General features: G+C 37.7%; 1 protein-coding gene across 1 annotated transcript in view; it reads left to right on the top strand.

The window, feature by feature from the left end:
* Positions 1 to 20,681, top strand: part of HHIP (hedgehog interacting protein) — a 67,742-nt gene that overhangs the window by 25,044 nt on the left and 22,017 nt on the right. Inside the window, exon 5 of the mRNA XM_026866959.1 lies at positions 20,404 to 20,555. Within this exon, the coding sequence (XP_026722760.1) occupies positions 20,404 to 20,555 (152 nt within the window). The remainder of the gene's footprint in view (positions 1 to 20,403; positions 20,556 to 20,681) is intronic.

The raw sequence follows: 20,681 nt of genomic DNA, 5'->3' as shown, positions 1-20,681 counted from the left end.
AGCCATGTGCTTAAAAAAATCCATTTGGAAACAGGGGGAGTGGAAATTCACTGCCTCCTTTCTTTTTAGCTTAATTTGTGTTCCCAAACTTCTTTCTGCAATCATGAAGTCTAAAGGTGTCAGATTAAAAAGCTGAAAACCTACTGCAATGTTTTATTCTATTGATTTCATCTTTTCAATACACCTCTTATGCTTTGCAAGGCTTGTAATATAACTGCGAGCATTGGCTACACGCTATACTAAGATGAGTACATGCATCTATGTAGCTGAAAATTCCACAACATAATGCAATATTCGTTGTAATTAACAAGAGACTGGATTGCTGAGGTTCTGTGGCATGCCTTCAAAAATGTTTGAGTCCACATTCCTTCCATACAGTCAGCTCTGACAAAGTTCGTAAATCCTTCATGCAGTGAGACTGTGGGAAGAGCCCATATGAGCAGAAAATAGGGGAACCTGCTGGTTTTCTGGAGAATATCTGTTTTGTTTTAATCTTCATATGAGAAAGGGCAATTTTCATATTACAACTTATTGCATTTTGTGTGTCCCTGGGAGATTTTCCTCTATCAGTTCCAAGAACAATTGCAAGGAAGCATTTGTGAGTTTATGAATTTGTAGAGGAAGTGAATTTACCACGTTTTAAATATGTTTAAGCAGTTATATTTGTATTCTTCAGATAGAACAAATTGTGTATAGCCTGTCACTTTTCAGTAGTTATTGTTCTTTTTCTCCTAAGGGAATATGGTTTTCGTAGCTCAGTGAGGCTCTGCTAATTATTACATACCTCATATTTCTAAAGAAATTATGTTTATGTTAGCTATTTTTCTTTCAGAAAATGTTCCATTCAGTACTTAAGTATAGATTTTAAATGGGTGAGTTCCTTATTCCTCTTTTTGGGAGGGAAGGTAATAGAAAATTTTGGCATTTATCAAGGAATACTGAATCAATGTATCACAACATTCTGACAGCTAGTAATTTTTTCTGCTTTGAATTGGAATAGCTGTCACATTTAGCTAATGTCCATTCATATACAGAAGTCACCATGTGTAAATAATTATGACATTTAAAACAGATGCCCAAGTCTTACAACAACAACAACAAAAATCATAATAATGAATATTTATTTAAATTTCAAGTTTATATTAAGTAATGCAATATGTTATCTGAAAAAGTTATCGGGGGTTTTAGGATTAAATTGGTCTAAATTATCTGTGTACTGCATATCTTTGAAAGATGACGAGAAATGAAATAAAAAATTCCAGTTGATAATTTAATTAAAAATGAACTCAACTGGTACATATTTGTCTAGATCAAAAGTATGTTAAGGATGCTGATGAGCAGAACAGCAGAGATGGTTTGGGGAAGGCAATGGGGATTACATCTCACCACCATCTCTTCCGTTCCTTTGCTCCTTTCTGAGAGTGGAGAGGCAGCTCAGATGTCATTGGCCTACATCTGGGAAAAGACATAGGGCACAATAGACAGAAAAAGCAAGACTCTGTATTCCTCGAGTGGAACAAGACTTGTTTCATGTGAAATACAACTTTCTCATCTTCTACATAATGTTATTAGCATATACTATTGCATAGAATTGTGATAATATTGTGGTACTGACATGTCTCCTGTGACTAATAAAGAGCAAGGATTAAATGGAATTACCATTTTATAAAATGTAGAAAACTTTAGAGTGAAAAAAAAAAAAAAAGGAAGATGAAAGGCAGTGGCTGACCATTCTATATGCATAAATTATCACCTAATAGACAGTATTCTAATTACTGTAAATATAAGACTAAGATTTTCAAATGTGAGTTAGTGCTTGTGGTCAATCTGAGACTAGTTTTGAGGGAACACTGATCGCTCTTTCTGTGATTCCTATACACTTTATAGTTGTTTCAAGTTAAACCTTGAAAACAGGGAATCACTTTTGGAAATGTCCTTTAATGCCTAACATCTCAAAGCAGAAGCAACAAAACATGCACCCATGGCTATTCTAAAACATTTTTTAAAGTCTGAGTGATTCTAAGAAGCCTTTGCAGGTCAAACTATGATAAATGGGCATATATCACATGGAAGGGAATACTGTTTCCTGAGAGAAACAACTACAGTGATGCTTCTTTCTTTTTAAAGAGTACATGACTGAAAATCATTGTTCCATTTTTCATGTGAGCACTCCGAATCGGGACTGAAACCTTACAGATGGTCACATTTTTGACAAATTGCTACTCCTGTACTCCTATCATTTCTGGCCTGTTTGGATTTTGTTTTGTTTCAAACAAGTTACAAAGATGGCTTAACTTCAGAAAGATTTTCTTAATGGAATCCATTCCACCCAGAAGGTGTTCTCTCTAACAAATGGGAAACATCACTAAATTTAACCCAAACTCTGAGCAATGGAAAGCTACATAGATGATGTCAGACATTACAAATATTATTTGTACTTGCTAGTTTACTTCAAGGGAAATTATGAGAATGACATCATAATGATGACTGACTAATTTTTATTAGTGTTTTCTCTCTGAAACTCTAGACTTACAGTTATAAAGAAAAACAGTTTTTAAAATGCTGTACCTGTTATTCTTTTCTAACAATTTGTGATTTTCTTATTTGAAAAGATATTAATATTTTAAAATACCATAGATACTATCAGCTCTTATTCTAGTCATTTAACATGTCAAATATTTTTTTGTCCAAAAGAAAAAAAAAAGTATTATTTAATGCTCATAAAAGATAGGAAATGATCACATCTTCTTTTAAATTAATTGCTGCTTGGGTTGGCCTATGAACCTATAAACTCTGCTGGAACAGTTGCAGACAAATTTCTTTGCAACGGTTTCTTACTATGGAAATGAATTATGCTGATGAAGGGGTGATGACCAGCTTAGGAATAGTGATATGTTTCTTCAGTCAGCAAAGGCAAATCGCAGTGTGCCACAACTTTAGAAACATCCAAAATCCGCTGAACTAATATAACTCTATTTTAAAGCAAAAACCGCCATAATCCAGGGTTGCACAAGTACTTTTGCAAAGGTCTATTGGGTAATTTTGCTGAGGACCCCTTACCAAGAAGTACTGGATCATCTCCAGCTCTGAAGGGCTGCCCAGACATTTTATGTTATCTTCAGAGCTGGAGATAGCAGTAGCCAAGGAGACCAATAGAATAGTACCTCCCACAGCAAGGCAACAGACATTTTTCAAGCCCAGACAAAGGGTATCCCTAAAGGAATACTGTGAGACTCATCAAGGGACTATATATCATGATTCAAGTCAGTAGAGACTCCATAACTAAAATCTGGTGGGTGGCGCAGCAACCCAGAGTCTGTCTTTTGTGGAGAATTTCCCTTCCTATTTTTAGGAACTTACTACTACCAGGCTGCATTCTTAGGGTCTTTACTGAGGACAAGATTAGGCCACAGGACCAGGTAGAAACAAATCTCCATGACCATATTAGTACCTTTCTCCAAATGTTGTTGTCCCATTCAGCGATGTGTTTACATTTGACCTCAAAGGCAATGGAATTATCAATGTGTTTATGGTTGAGCATGTTCATGGGTGTTTTACATACTAGGACCTTTATTTATCTATGAAGACTTGTTTTCATGAGAAATTATCATTTATGGTGTCAAAGTGCTTACACATATTAGGGTACTTAAATATTGTGCCCTAACGGGGCCTTCATATTCATGCATTATTTTAATATGCAAAATTAAGGGATGAATTGAACATCAATAATCACTGCCAGATCTGTGCATACGGCTCTGACTCATGGCCTAAAATGATGCATTTGCAGTCTCAAGTCCCCAGTGTAAATATACATAATTATATGGGTTAAATGTGCAAAAACAAGGTTGAAAATGGACTTCTATGGCTGAGTTCAAACCCTACTGGTAAAGCAGCTCTAGTGATGTGAGAAAATACCCCCTCTCAAATCTTCATTGTCACTCTCTTGCCTCGGCTAAGGCTGACTAACTGTGTAACTGCTCCCACTTTGTTTCAGAGCAAAGCAAATAACTAAGGGGCAGTCCCATCATGTGGTGCTACAAATTTTTAGTTCCAGAGAATCCAGCATAGTCTTCGGTAAAGGATAAGTATTTGAGTTCAAAGATATCCCAAAACAAGAGGTCTAGGTAGTATCAGTGGCATCATTCATCTCATCACTGAAAGAAAGTTAGTTCTGGGACTGATTTGCAGAGCTCTTCTGAAGGGAGTTACACCACCGTGTAACATGGGCCCATGTGACAAAGTATGCTCCCCTAATCAACCCTATTTGCAAACGATTTTCAGGATAAAAATGAACAAATTATCTGTAATACATAACAAACAGCTAAGCATTACATCACACATCAATTAATATAGATACATTTATTAAACTCTTTTATATGTGACTTATATTAGAACATTCTATTTTATCAAGGATTCAAAGGGATTAGACTTTAATTTGTTATTTTAGTATACTATACCTTTAAATTGTTGACATATAAGTTGTATAAATAGAAACACTATAAATCTCTTAAAAAATGTACCATAAATTTTTTATGTATGACCTTTAAGTAACAGCAGTCTGTTGCATAACTCTGCAGGGGAAGTCACATGGTGGAAACCTCATATTTCCTTAAATTTATGGTTGTTTCTTGGTGGTCTAAAAGACCTTTTTTTTTTTTTTTAAGTTCCCTTTCAAAGTTGTAATCTTAGTAAATTGTTTAATGTTTGGTCTAATGCAGGTCAATGTAAGTTCTTATTTAGATTTATAATAGGAAATATATAACATCAGATACCAATGAAGCCTGGCTAATAAAGTCAAGGATACCAGTGTTATGTTTCATTATAATGATGTGAAGATAATGCCTTTAGCTGCATAACCACCACGTTAGCTACAGACCATAAAAAAATCTTTATGAAATCTCAGGGTCAGATTCATTAAGTGAAATGTCTCAATTTTTTCCAGTAATTTTTTCCTCTCAAGCAGAAGGATTTTTGATTGATAAATTCCCTCATCACCATAGTATCAGATCTCATTTGCTGACACCAGAAGTCATGTAAACTCTGAAATGGAGAGAATCAGCTGCCTCATGGTATCCTGTTTTGCACTAGGAAAAAAAAAAAAAAACAAACAAAATCAAGGGAGTTTGGGCATATGCCTAAATACTTGCTGAATTAAGGCCTTATGAAAAAAAAAATATATTAAGGTAATTATCATTGCCATTACTTAGAGGAAAATTTACTCGTTGCTACTCCAAAGGTGCTATGTTTATACTCAGGACAGAATAATCAGCATCAACAGAAAAGGTCTGCTTCAAGTTAAAACATGCAAGTGAATATAAGTTGCGTGAACAAGAAGAAATTATTAGTGGTTTTCCACCTCCACCGAAATCCTCAGGATTCAAAACAGGAATTTACAACGTTTGGCAGAATAAAAATTAAACCCCACTCAGAAATGTCAATATTTAAAATACGTAGTACAACCATAATTTAATGAGTTCTTTAAAAAACGCAGTCACATACATGAAATGCACATTTTTCAAAACCCTTCTTCCCCAACACTGGAACTGAACATTGTAGGCATAACAATATTAACTTATTTTATACTAGAATATAAAATTTCCAAGGTAGTTCAAGCACCATTTATTTAGGTCTTAAGATATGAAAATCAAGAATGTGTGCACTGCTTATATCCAGTCATGTTTCACTTTTAGGACTACAAAAAAGAATTAAATTTGATGATAATATAACCTACAGGGACAAGAAAATCTGTGTTCGCCTGAATGCAGGATGCATGTGCATGTTTATATGTGTATGTAGTGAGTATATATGTAACATGTAAGCATAAACAGCTTGGAAAATTGAAGCCTCGCACAGTCATAAACTCTCTCCTGAAAGGCAGATGTGCTCGTTCCACAGTAGATGCAAATGAAAGCAGTGCTTTGTGTGTACAGCCTAGCAAACGAGGAACTAATATTACACAATTCTATAATGAAGCTGAAAGGGGTACTAATTCGTTTTCAAAGAGCAAGGAATGGATTTATCATCAAGTCATATATTCATAGTCCATTAGCTAGCAAGCACAGAACTGGACCCCGATGGTGTGCTCAAACTTGCAGTTGCAATGGACTCTCTAATGGGCAGCCTGCTGTTGTCCATCAATCAAAGATAGGTGATGGTGTCCCATTAGTGTATTAATAACATTTGATTCAACAGACTTTGATCATGCTGTCCAAACATCTCAGGTGCTATGCAGGTTCAATGTGTACTAAAAAAAAAAAAGAGTGGAAAATAAAAGAATCAAAATGGCCACTTCAATTTTCCATCTTTCTTTGCATTGTGCCTTCTGGGTAAGCACTAAACCAATTAATACATGTTAAATAAATGTCTCCAGCAGTGTTTAGCAGGGATAACAATAATCCTGTTCAGGTGTGTCAAAAATCTGCTGAAAAATGGATGAAGACCAAGATACAATAAAAGACAGTTTACTGTCACTGTATGAGCATTGTTCAGTTAAGGAACAGGTAATTTGTAGAATGAGTGTCTTTCTGAATCTGGAACGGGGTTAATCCAGGATCTTGACAGACATGAAAGACTAGCAAATCTTCTAACCTCAATAATTTTCTTTAAATAGAGCATTTAGACCCTGAACTTAGAGAATGGAGGGTAGTCTAAGGGCTAGTCTGGAGAATAACTCAAATGTGCACCAAAAAGAGAGTCTGGAACTTTTTCCTGTCCATGCAAGGCATTCATTAGCCTCACAAATAACAGAAAAATCAGCACTGCTGGGGCTTTCACAAGTATATGAGGGTGTCAAGGGAGAGGCAAAAATCCATCCCGCAGGCAGCGAGTCTCAGGAACCTCAGAATGCTGGCAATGGCTTCATTAGAAACCAGAGAGCCTTCCTATGCCAAGAACAGACACTAAAATCTCAGACAGTTAATGCAAGAACAGGATAGAGAGGAGTGAGAATATTCTGAGATTTTGAAAACATACTCTCACCAAGTGTAGACTGAAAGGTTCTCAGGAAGGGCCAAATGAAATATTCCATTTCAGTGTTGACATTCTTTTAACTAAAACTAATTTCTAAACTGAAAACAACTTACTGAAATAATCAAAATTCCCATTTATACAAAGACTAGAGCTGGACATTTTAACAATTCCAAAACTATTTTACTTTTCTCCCCAAAATACAAAGTGTCACAAGCAATCCTCCCTTTCTATCAGGGAACATGGTGGCTTAGACAAATCAGCATTTTCGAATACTGTCTTTATTCAGAAAGCTCCTGACCATTTGTACCAAAGACATTTTTCATAGTAATTTACTGGTTGTCTTAGGACAAATGAATTCTGAAGCTCTAAGTCTGCATCAGCTATTGACACACACAAACATATTCCTCTAATTATTCCATATGCATGCAATGCCTCACCCTATTTCATTTTTATAACTGTGCATGCTTAACGCATTCCTTCTTTGCAATGTCCAAAACTATCTTTGCATTCTCAACAAGAAACATACTTCTCATTCACACATCTTGGGCCAAACCCAGATGGTATTAGTTTCCTACAAGGGTATTTCCTGTATGTCTGAATTGTCAACACGCCTGTGGATTGCCATCATTCTACTCTTATATACAGATTCTAGTCATGAAGAGCAAACCGTATATCCTCCACCACCCTGGTTTTTCCACTTGGCACATTTCATAAAAATATTCATGTCTCTCCTCAAATTATTAGTATTTTTTCACTATTTTAGTTGAGAGGTAGAGACGAGATCTATATGAGTGATGCACAAAAATCCTTGATTATTTTAGCTTCCTATGGTGTTTGCAAAATGTCTGTGGAAAAAATCTGGATTTCTCTGGATTCATTTACTCCTTGTTTTCAGGTAGCTGGCAAATTACATATATATTTTTAAGACTTACCAAAAGAACTCAAATTCTCTGATTACTCCAGTAAGTGTTTGAAATCCAAGCTGTTGCTTTACTGCAGCAGTGCAGGTAAATTGCAGACAAGCCTTTCTGCCCTCAGGCTACACAGCTCCTGAGGCACCATGAAGCTGGTGGGATTGGCAAAGTACCAGTGAGAAAAACGCTTGGGCAGTATCAGAGAATTCAAAGACTTTTTTCTTCCCAGCTCCCATTCAGCTCTTTTTCAGAAATGTGAGGGTGCAGTGCTTAAATATATTTCTGACCCACATACAAACACGATGCACATGCACGGTTTTTGCTGGAAAAAAAAATAATGCAATAATGTCATTTTCTGTATTTTCTAACTGCCTTTGTATCATGACTCCAGCAAGTGCAGTCCTCATATTTCAAACAGTTGGATTTTGGATAACAAATACACTTCCAGTGCTCATGCTCACATGTGGAAGCTCAAAACTCAGTAGCAGATGCTGGACCTCTAAATTGATTTTCTGTTTGCATTTGTGCCAACAAGACAAGACTGTTTACTTTTTGGAACAGCTGCATGGACAAAGAACATAGGTATAAACAATTTTAATATTGGAGTAAACAGACATAACATAGTTGTCTAGCCTTCATCCAGTAGGTCTGTTGTATGTCTAGTGGTAAAATGTTGAAGAATACTTACAGAACTTCTAAGAATACAAATTCTGATTTTACCTATTATGTTTAGCATAATCATCTACTGAGAAAACAGGCAACATATGCAACCAGAATTTTCTTTGAAGATACGACACATCATTATCAAAACTATGCTGAAAGCTGATGCTAAATATAGGCTGAAATGTGCCTCTCCATGCATCCAGATTTCAGAGTCCAAAAGTTCTTTGGGTATTAGGGAACAGAATACCATTTGCTTTATCTCTAGAATTTGCACACACATACTTTGACAACAAAAAAATGGTGATGTGTTCCCATCTTTCGTTGCCTGCAGACAGGCCTCACACTCCACATGGTGGCTCTGCCTTCAGGAGAGAATCCCAGACAAAATGATAGGTGGAATGTAAGCATCAATTACAGTTAATCTTTCATATGCTTCCTGTCTCTGTTCTGTGTTTTTATGTCACCTGAAATTCTATCCTTCAAATTTTCTCCTACTCCCCTACCAAAAACCATTCAGATAATACAATTTTCCAGTTTCTTAAAATAAGAAGAAAAGGCGATTTGAAATATAGAATCATAGAATCATAGAATAATTTAGGTTGGAAAAGACCTTCAAGATCACTGAGTCCAACTGTTAACCCAGCACTGCCAAGTCCACCACTAAGCCCTGTCCCTCAGTGCCACATCCACACGTCTTTTAAATACCTCCTGGGATGGTGACTCAGCCACTTCCCTGAGCAGCCCGTTCCAATGCTTGACAACCCTTTCAGTGAAGAAATTTTTCCTAGTATCTAATCCAAACCTCACCTAGTGCAACTTGAGGCCATTTCCTCTTGTCCTGTTGCTTGTTACTTGGGAAAAGAGACTGACAACCACCTTGCTTTCGGGTAGTTTTAGGGACTACTAAGGTCTCCCCTGAGACTCCTTTTCTCCAGGCTAAACAACCACAGTTTCCTCAGCTGCTCCTCACAGGACTTGTTCTCTGGACCCTTCACCAGCTTCGTTGCCCTTCTTTGGACATGCTCTAGCACCTCAATGTCTTTCCTATAGTGAGGGGCCCAAAACTAAACCCAGTATTCAAGGTGCATTCCCACCAGTGCTGAGTACAGGGGTGAGATCCCTTCCCTGTCCCTGCTGGCCACGCTATTGCTGACACAAGCCAGGATGCCATTGGCCTTCTTGGCCCCCTGGGCACACTGCCAGCTCATATTCAAGTGGCTGTTCACCAACGCCCCCCAGGTCCTTTTCTGCTGGAAAGCTTTCCAGCCACTCCTCCCCAAGCCTGTAGTGTTGCAGGGGGTTGTTGTGACCCAAGTGCAGGACCCAGCACTGAGCTTTGTTGAACCTCATACAATTGGCCTTGGCCCCTCTCTCCAGCCTGTCCAGATCCCTCTGTAGCCCCTTCCTACCCTTGAGCAGATCAATACTCCTGCCCAACTTGGTGTTGTCTGCAAACTTACTGAGGGTGCACTCGATTCCCTCATCCAGATCATTGATAAAGACATTAAACAGAACTGGCCCTAGTACTGAGCCCTGGGAACACCATTTGTGACTGACCACCAATTCACCACCACTCTTTGGGCCCAGTCATTCAGCCATTTTTACCCAGCAAAGAGTGAATGCACCAAATTAAGTTCTACTTGGGCTTTGGTCCTTCTAATTTTCTCCCTGCATGACTTCACAATGTCCTTATAGTCCTTCTGAGTTGCCTGCCCCTTCTTCCAAAGGTCATAAATTCTCCTTTTTATCCCTAGTTCCAGCCAAAGCTCTCTGTACAGCCAGGCTGATCTTCCCCACCAGTTTGTCTTTCAGCACACAGGGACAGGTAGCTCCTGCACCTTTAAGATTTTCTTCTTGAAGAATGTCTAGTCTTCTTGGAATCCTTTGCCCTTCAGGACTGCCTCCCAAGGGACTCTGTCAACCAGGCTCCTAAACAGGCCAAAGTCTGCCCTCCGGAAGTCCAAGGTAGCAGTTCTGCTGACCTGCTCCTTACTTCTCCAAGAATCAAAACCTATCATTTCATGATCGCTGTGCCCAAGACGGCCTCCAACCATCACATCACCCACAAATCCTCTGTTCACCAACAGCAGCTCCAGCAGGACGCCTTCCCTAGTTGGCTCACTCACCAGCTGTGTCAGGAAGTTCTCTTCCACACACCCCAGGAACCTCCTGGACTGTTTCCTCTCTGCTGTATTGTATTTCCAGCAGACATCTGGTAAGTTGAAGTCCCCTACAAGAACAAGGGTGAGTGATCGTGAGACTTCTCCCAGCTACTTATAGAATATTTCATTTGCCTCTTCATCCTGGTTGGGTGATGTATAACAGACTCCCACCATGATATCTGCCCTCTCGGAATTTCCCCTGATTTTTACCCATAAACACCCAACCCTATCATCACCATCGTTGAGCTCTAGACTACCAAAACACTCCTGAGCACACAGGGCTACCCCACTGCCCCTCCTTCCATGCCTGTCCCTTCTGAAGAGTTTATAGCCATCCACTGCAACACTCCAGTTGTAAAGTCATCCCACCATGTTTCCCTGATGGCAACTGTGTCATAGTTTTCCCGCTGCTCAATGACTTCCAGCTCCCCCTGTTTGTGGCCCATGCTGCATGTATTGGTGTAGATGCACGTCCGTTGGGCTATTGATCCCGCCACCATTGTGAGGGGAGAAGCCCTAATTCCTATGTGACCATTCTCAGGTACTTCTGTGGTTTCAAACATCAATAACCCTTGAGTCTTTGCTGCCACATGGATCCCCATGCCCTACCCCCACTGAGACAGCAGACTGAAGGATCTCACTAGCACACTGTCCCTCGAACATTGGCATGTTACCACCAGGCTTATCTCTAATGAGCCTGGTTTTATCCCTTTCCACCTTCAAATCTAGTTTAAAGCTCTTTCAATGGGCCCTGCTAACTTCTGCACTAAGATCCTTTTCTCCTTTTGCGATAGGTGTACCTTGTCTGTCACCAGCAGGCCTGGTGTCATGTAGACCAACCCATGATCAAAAAACCCAAAATTCTGCTGGTGACACAAGGCTCAGAGCCAGGTCTTGATGTTCCTCCTGTTTCTTCCCTCATCATTCCCTGCAACTAGAAGGATAGAGTAGAACACTACTTGTGCTCCTGATTCCTTATCCATTGGTCCTGAGGCCCTGAAGTCTCTCTTGATTGCCCTCAGACTTCCTGTTCCAACTTCATCTCTGTCTACCTGAAATAATGGAGGGTACCAGGGTAGGGAGTTTTCTCTTCACATCCCAACCGAGGCCCCAGGGAGGCAGTAGAATTCCCTAAGAAGAGGGTCCAGTCAGCATATTGGGCCTTCTGTTCCATTTGAAGGGAGTCTGCTATGATAATGATGCATCTTTTCTTTTTTCTTTATGGAAGCAGTTTTACACAAGGCATAGGCTGACTTAACGTCGGTGACATCTCCATGCTAGATGAACCATCGTCCTTGTTATTGTTTGGTTCCACTTACTTATGTATGACTAAAGCTAGAAATCTGCTGAAGTGAACATCACCTTCAAGTGAACAAAAGTACCTTTGTCTTTTACAGTGAAGATTAGCATCATTTTGATAAGTCACTGAACTCACTCTTCTCTTAAAACAGTGACAGAGCCAGGCTCATAAAGGCTACAGTTTAATCCAGTTCATGTTGCAAACTTGAATGATCACCATAGTAATGCTTGGGGAAAAACACAAATGGTGTGGACTGAACGAAGTGCCTCAAGTCCTTCATTACCTTCTGGCAAAAGGCAACCTGTTTAAGGTGTGCGTTTATTTCTTTTTTGCAAGAAGCAGACTGCTAGCAACTTCGCTTGCCAAGCAAGTTTTAATATCCATTAGCATACAGACAACAGTAGAGACATGGGGACCAATCTAAGTGGAAATCTGTAGGTTTTTTCCTTCAAGCTGGGTATGGTTTGTTGCTTTCTTCCCCTGACCCACAATATTTAAATACATAGCTCATGTCAATGTAACATTTGCCTTGCAACCAGAAAAAGCAAGTATCTGTTTTAATAGACAACAGTTCATTACTGAGACCCAAAGGAGAAAGGCAGAATTGTTTGTCAGACAGAGTAATGTCATCAGGGCATCTTTCCATTTGCATCTCTCTTTTTTGAAACTAGTTATTTTTTAATGCCTACAATTAGACAGATCAACATTTCTGGTTTTAATTTAATGCAGAGAGTATGATAATTACTGTTGTTCTGTTCTGAATTATATCCCTAAATTTCCATATAAAGTGGTCACGGTAAAACAGCATGAATTTGTTTTCAATTATCGGAGTATAGAATTTGTTGTAGGTTGGTTCATTTTACATAAGCACTGTCAAATTTGCTATGTGTCACCATACATCCTCTTTTTTTTCCCTCAGCACCAAAAAAACCAAAAAAATGTCTTACAGTTCATTTGAAAGTGCTGTAGACTTTTTGTGGACATTTATGAAAACTCTTAATTTAGCAGCCCAGAAAGATATTTGCACCACAGTAAGATTTTAATTTTTTTCCATAGCGTATTTTATCTTTAGCAATGAGAAAAGCAGGAGTGATTGGATAAAGTGTCATGCAGTATAAAAGCAATTTATACATTTAATTATAATTCTCAAACTCTTTTGATACCTCTCTGTCATTAGACCTGTATTTTAATCAAAAAGAAGAATTTTATGAAACATGCCACTGAAAAATAAAGATGTTTTTTATATATATAAGTGAAGGAATGAAAGCATGAGAAAACTAGAGTAGATGTCTGAGAGGACCACAGTCGAATTAGTGTTGGTAGAAAGTAAATCACTCATAAGATTAATTTGTATTGTTTGTGTGTTTACAGATGAATACTGCTAGATAGCATTAAAACGGGGTCTAAGTTAAAAAAGAAATCATTCTTGATTGGAAGAGGTTAAGTCATGGTTTTGATGAATGAAAATGGGATTATTAGTCTCTTGTCATCATGTCATCTGTTTGTGAATGTTAATGTAATGTAGTCTATTCTTTTTTGGGGTATCATCTGAGCCAATTATATTGGACTGCCCACTGAAAGAGAGTTGTAAAATTTGCCTTGATCACAGAAGTGGGATGAAAAGGTGGGTAAAGCATAAAAGCAACAGAAAGAAGGAGAAAAAATACAAAGGTCAAGTCTATTCTCCGTACTAATGAAGGATTTTCATGGTCAGTAAATTTCTTAACACTTAATGCATTCTTGTTCACTTGAGGGAAGCTTTCTCGCTTTCCTAGTAGGCTAATTCTACAACACAACAGACTCAAAACAATATAGCTGAAAAGCTGTCAGGAGAAGACAGTCTATAGTGGAAGAATGAATGCTGAAGAGGAAAAGTATAGGAGAGCGGATATGTCAAATAAATAAATAAATAAATAAATAAATAAATAAATAAATAAATAAATATCAGAAAGTGGAGGCATGCCAGGGAAATAAGAAGGAACATGCTTATTTTTTACCTTCCCTTAGTGGCCTCCGCTGGTGAACCACTCATTGAATTGCTGGTGGAATGTAAAGCTTCCTTGAAAATAAATCCAGCTGGGGACAGAGGTGGAATCACCACCTGTGTTCCCAGAGGATAAATGCTGCTTACAGCTCAAGAGGCCTCTGTGGTGCAGGAAAGTGTGTAATTCACACCTTCTTGAGCCAGCTTTACTGAATGAAATAATCATCTGGTCTTTATTTGAATCTCCCTCTTCCGGGACTGATTTCCACTGTCTTCTGTTATTCCAATTCTCCTAAAGTAGTGCAGTACATAAAGTTTCGCAGTCCAGATGCAGACCTCACATGGGCTCATGGCCACCTCCTTGCAAGCACACTCACAGTCGTATGTCACTCTGCCCAAAACCACTCAATTATTGGCTGGCTCTTGGCAGTCTCAAAGCTTTTAGCTGCTTCTAACCAATAATTGGGAGAGTTGTCAAAGCAGGATTCATGTCTTACTAGAAGAGTGTGAAGGAGGCAAGCTGTGGGTTAGTGTTGGGTTGGTATCTACATTTATAAGTTTCATATACTTTCTTTAGGAGAACGGGAAGAAAGAATTGTATTATCAGGGGACGAGGATTGTCATTTGGATTAAACTAAAGACTTGCCCAGCAGAACAACAAAATCTGGAGTTGAGGAATTAAAAAATAAGTACAGAGGACTAGGACTAGAAGTGAAAGGTCCTGCATTTAGTGACTGGTATCTTCAAAGGACTATGAAGGTAAGGAAAAGGAAAAATTATCAAGGCCACATCAAAATTTTGTCTTTGCTGCAACGGATGTAAGAAGGAAAAAAGAATTAGGTTTCATGTTCCAGTGCAATCTTTAGATCTCAAACAATTTTTAATTCTTTCTGCTCAAGTTATGGTCACTCCAGAACTCTTTTGCTGGAAAACTATGCGGCATAATAAATATGAGTGTGTAGTTCCTGTGAATAGGTACTCTGACTTCCCCCTAAGTGCAGAGAAGCCCCATTCAAAATCCATGCAGAACTGGTCTTATGAATTACCTTCTTACTACCTTTTGATAGGTCTGACTTTTTGACTCACTGAGCACTAAAGGAGTGGGATGTCATTTCTATATTGTTAGTTCAGTTGTCCTGTAAAGAAAATGAGCATTTAAATGTCACTGCAAACATCAGAGCAGACAACTTTGTGTCGGGTGCACTTTGGCCCTCAATGATTTTCAGCCAAATCCTGCCCTGCAGCTAACTGAACAAAAACCACCTTCAATGTCAGTAAGATTTATGCTTAAATTCCAAGGAAGAGTATGGCCTTCTAAGTATTTTTCCTGTATAAATGTAATTGTAAAGCATTCCTGCATCTGAAGTTATTTTTAAGTCAAGTATTAAAATAGTGCTTTTGTTAAAATCGGTAAAAAATATTGAAAATGTTCTTTAAAAATCCTTAGATAACTGAAAAGCCATTTATAAATGAGAAAAATAATGAACCTTTGCAGCACAACAGGAAAAAGGAAATGCTTGGGAGATAGGGTCTAGTATATATACTATACTGAGCCATGACATCAGTGTAAGTATTTTTCCCTAAGGTAAATGTCTTATGTTACAAATTCTTCCCTTGCCAGAGGCCTCAGGCCCCACAGATGTTCAGATAGCAAAGCACATGAGTTCTCAACACCCAAGAGGTCTATAGCAGCTCTATTCCTACAACCATACCTACAGCCCAATCAATTTCTTTTTTTTTTTCATCTTGTATTTGTTGTCCCCTTTCACCTGTCAGAGGCACCTCCCCCTTGTGTTTCTCAAAATAGTTGACGCAGCTTTTAAAGCAAGGCATGTCCTTGCAGCAGACCTTTTGCTGGCATCTATTTCTGCTGCAGTCAAGTTTCTATCCTGTGCTGGGGCCAAATTTCCAAAATATGTCGATTAAGCAAACACTTCCCACTGAGAAAAATACCTGACGTTGATCTTCAGCCTTACAGAGAGATCCAATAAAGGAAGGTTCAAATAAACTGAGATACTTTTGTGATCTCCTAATTAGAATCCCTTTCTGAAGGGTTCATATGGTATTGCCTGATAAGAGATTTTATGTTCCATGACCCCTTCAACCATTTTTTTTACAAATAAAACTCCTTAAGATCAAACACATTGTAATGCGTATTAGTTATGGTATTTGTTACATAGGAAATAAACGAAATGAAGAATGATCATGCTACCTCAACAAGTTACCCAGCATTTGCTCTATAATAGATGAAAACAAAGGATATAAAGACATTAGAGTTAATATTTTGCCACAAAGGACCACTGAATATACATATTTTAAGCACAACTCCTTTTAAAAAAGGTTGTTACTCATTTCCAACATGAGAGTGACATTGGCCAGATAAATACCTCTATTTTATGTAAGTGAATTGTAAAATCAATTTTAAAAGAAAATTCAGAATCTGCTACCTATATTGTTCACTATTAAGCCACACAGAGTAATGGAAATAAATGGTCATGTCGTCTTTTCCTTACTAAAATTAATTACTATTAAGGTTACATGATTAAGGGTCATGCTTACAATATGATCTATGTTAAATGAAATAGTTAACAGTACCAATTAAGGCATACCCATGTATTTCTCTATTTTTACTACAGGAAATAATACATATATTGACATAATGAAATGGTAGCATGTCTTAAAAATAACTACAGCATATGTTTCTGTATTACAGAAAAAGTATAATACCTTAATAATATAATAACATTTCTATATATAATGTCAGAGATACACCAGAGTATGTCTGGAAACACATAGATTGAAAGTACAGAACACTTCTAAGGAGTCCTTATGCAAAAATAGCATCTTCCTGTAAAAACCCAGCATTCATGTGCAACAATTACTCCTCTTAGCGTTAGTCAGAATACAAAGTGGATTGTGCTGCACAGTTATCTCAGATTTTTACAAGTGTAAATATATTACAACAGATATTACAATGCAAAAGGAAATATTAAAAATATACTTCAGTTGAGAACTTATTGGTGTAATATACTTTCAGAACTGACATAATGTACCTAACCAACCACTTAAAAATTAAAAGTTATGAAACACTTTAATGCATACAATTAATCTTTACTTGGCTTCGTACTGACTTAAGATAATATAATTCTGATTAAATTATTGTGATGCTTGTGGTCCTAAACTAGACCAAACTGGTTTTTAAAGCAATGTTTTTCCTTTCACAGAACTCCTTAACCGGAGCTTATAATCTGGCCCAAAGAAAATCAGTTTTGAAACGAGTGTGGTATTGGTGCAAAACTTGCAATTACTGTGAGTAGAAGATAGAAGCATTCAAGCTAAATAGCTGCACAGGCAGACATTGGAAGTGTGAGCTTCCAGGCTTAGTTACGATAGAGATTTCACATTGGCCCCAATCCATAGTATGTTTAGGTAATTAATACTCATGTCAGCCAGCCATCATTCTTTGTCTTCAACAGACATCCCAATGGAATACAAAAATTTGTCTCATTCTTCTTGCCCTTCCTTACGCAACTGACAAACGTTAATGGTTATTCCATCAAATAGCGTAGTGCAGAACCTTATACAAGCTACTATGTCATCTACAGTTTGTTGGTGCTGGCTTCATTTAAGGGGAAACTTAGAAAGAAAAGATGTCAATAAGTTATTAAACTGCCAAGAGAAATATATAGATATTTGACACATGGTAACTACAAGACGAGACTATAAAGCCTCAGATGCTGGTTTCACAGTAGACATCAAAAGTCTGTTGATAAAAAATAAAAGGAAGGATTACTTTATAGGGAAAATCTGAAAATTTTACACTTGGTACATAATTATTCAGCTTGACAGTACCAAAATGACTGCTTGTAAGGGATTTTGCTGGATATCTCTCAAATTACCCGACAACACACAAGACATAACGCTGCAGAAAACTATATACTTTTTGGCACCAAAAAGATAATTTCAAAAGCTGTGGAAATTGTGGCAGTGATCTAAATGGAAACAACAGGTTTGCCAATTAGTGATAAAGCTGAAAGTACACATGAACAATTGTTTTCCAAAACCAGAAAAAAATAAGTATGGAAAAACTCAGCTGGATTTCTAGTTGACCATAAGCCAACTAATGGCTCGATGCTGCACTGATTTCAGTATCTGAGAGCGATATTTCCAAAGTTTTTGTTAAGTGCGCAAGTAAATAGACTTTTCAGAACAGTGTGTTTGGTTCGCCTTGAAAATCAGAAAGCAGCATGAATTTTCAGAAAGCTATAGATACATTCTACAAACAACGAAAGTAATATATTACAGTCTAATAGAATCATGCAAGAGAGCAATTAGTAGAAATATTGGCCTAATCCTATGAATGCGACCCGCCACACTTAATTACCTTGCAGGTCCCGTGTTTCATTCGTTTGTCAAATTCTGTCTTCATGTGTACTTCAAGCTCTTAATTTAATTTTCACCTGTTTAGGGTTTCAACAACTTCACTTTCACACTGAGACCGCTCCCATGACATCAAGTGCTAAATAAAATCTTCAGCTTAGTAACAGAAAGATCTTTTCTTACTAATACTTTCAATAGCTCACCTTGAATGGCAGGCCTAGTGTGACTCACTGACATTCCTGGGCCCTTAAATGAGTTGAACTCATCTCTCAGGAGAAAAAAAATAGGACTGTCTTTGTCTGGGCACAACAGATAGAATCATTCATCAGGAATCTTTGAAATATGCCTTAGTGTTCCCAAAGCAACTGATTTGCCTCCCTTTGCTTCAGACTTTATCAGAGCAACTTGGTCAAAACTCTTAGAAACTCATACAATAGTATCTACCATCAGTTCAGACTCAGCTGCAGAATTATTTTTGGCTCATAAAGGAGAAAGACCTAGATTGCCAGTCCCTTCATCCGTGATGGCTGCAACTGATTTGGCAGCGCTAACTAGACTTTCAAAACTAACCTCTCTGATAACTCCCTGAAACTAAATTTTTCTAGCAAACAAACCAGCAAATTTTGGCTGCCTACAAATTAGCAGGATCCATATTTCATTGTACAAATCTCTTTGTATGGAAATTTCTCGACCTATTTAGATCTCCATTTCTGACTCAGGTTTCTCTTTCGTGGTTGTGATTAAAAAGGAAGTATGGCAATCATGCTGAATTAAAATAAATTAAAGCTGTGCACTTTCCCAATTAGATCTTTTGTGGGATGTCTTTCAACAGGAAGACAGGCCCATCCATCACTCTGAATTGCAAATACGTTTTAAAAGCTTCATTCTCTCTTATAATTTAAAATTTCATAATTAGTTATCATGGGTGTGGTTAGAGTTGCAAAACGTTGTCTCCTTATGGGTGCAGAGCTGGAGCACTTGAATCTACAACAGAGTCACTGCTTTTGAAAGGCTGGCAAACCCCGAGTTAAACTTCAAAACAACTATCAGCTTGGGAATAATCACATGTATGAATTTAAGTTGAATTGTTAATTATGTACTCTGTTTACTTCTATGTCTCAGCTTCTCTCCCCTGTATTACCTCAAGTGCAACAAATGAATCAAAGTTTTATTTTTCATTTATACAAATACAATTTTAGGCATAGCAATATTACAGACATTTTTAGAAGCCAAAGAGAAAATTGCCTTCTATTTCAGTACGCGGGGTATTTGCATTGTCACAGTACATTACATGGATTTGATGCTTAACATATAACTGTACCAATCTTTGCGGCAAACATAATAACAAAAGAAAGTCGTTCGGAGATCCTTCTATTTTTATTTTTAAAAATAACAAAAACCTTTCCATTGAAGGACCACATGTAAAACTATGGTTTCTCTGCACAGAGACCAAGGCTGCTTATTACCTACAGTATACTAGCTATGATGAACAGACCACCATAGTTGTGACAACTGATGTTGCTGCCTCCAGGGTAAAACAAAGGTTTACATATTACACAAGCAATTTAACTGTTTTCTAAACATATTGCCAAGACAGTGGGAGCTGGCAGCCAGCACTGTGTTTTAGGTTTTGGATACTTGGATTAGAAGTGACTGCTGATTATAGACCTTTTTATTTGTCTTCTACGAATTACAAGCAACCTAGTAACCCAGCAAAGAATCCTTCACAGCACTTAAACTTGTCTTCATGGCTTCCCAAAGATTACATACACAAATCACTCCACAAAAGTGGCGTAAGAGACTTGTGCATAGATAACTGCATAAGGCAATTGTCTTGTTCTAACTTTTAAAGACTTCCCCAAAGTGAAATGTTTTATAATCCTTTTTGTGCAGTAGTCAGGAAAGAAATAAAAGAGTTTGGGCAGATTATCCACAAGAAAGAAACTTTTTTTTTTTTGGGGGGTTCCAGCTGAAACACAATAAAGAACATAATTAACTTCACAATTCTTTGTGTTTTTCATTTGACTGCAGGGAGGAGATGAAAGAGGACTGTTAAGCCTTGCATTCCATCCCAATTACAAGAAAAATGGAAAGCTGTATGTGTCTTATACCACCAACCAAGAACGGTGGGCTATTGGACCTCATGACCACATCCTTAGGGTCGTAGAATACACAGTATCCAGGTATCAGTAGAAGTCTAATATTCACAAATTCTGTATTTCTCAACAACCTTTTCATTTCAGTATTTCCCATTTCTAAAATGAACTATCAGATTTACAATGTGTATACTGGGGCACTTGCAGAAAAAT

Source organism: Athene cunicularia, unplaced genomic scaffold (genome assembly GCF_003259725.1).
Source record: "Athene cunicularia isolate RWA unplaced genomic scaffold, athCun1 SCF_1, whole genome shotgun sequence".
Classification (NCBI taxonomy): Eukaryota; Metazoa; Chordata; class Aves; order Strigiformes; family Strigidae; genus Athene; species Athene cunicularia.
The sequence above is the reverse complement of the archived record's forward strand: the minus strand, read 5'-3'. Positions and strand labels throughout refer to the sequence as shown.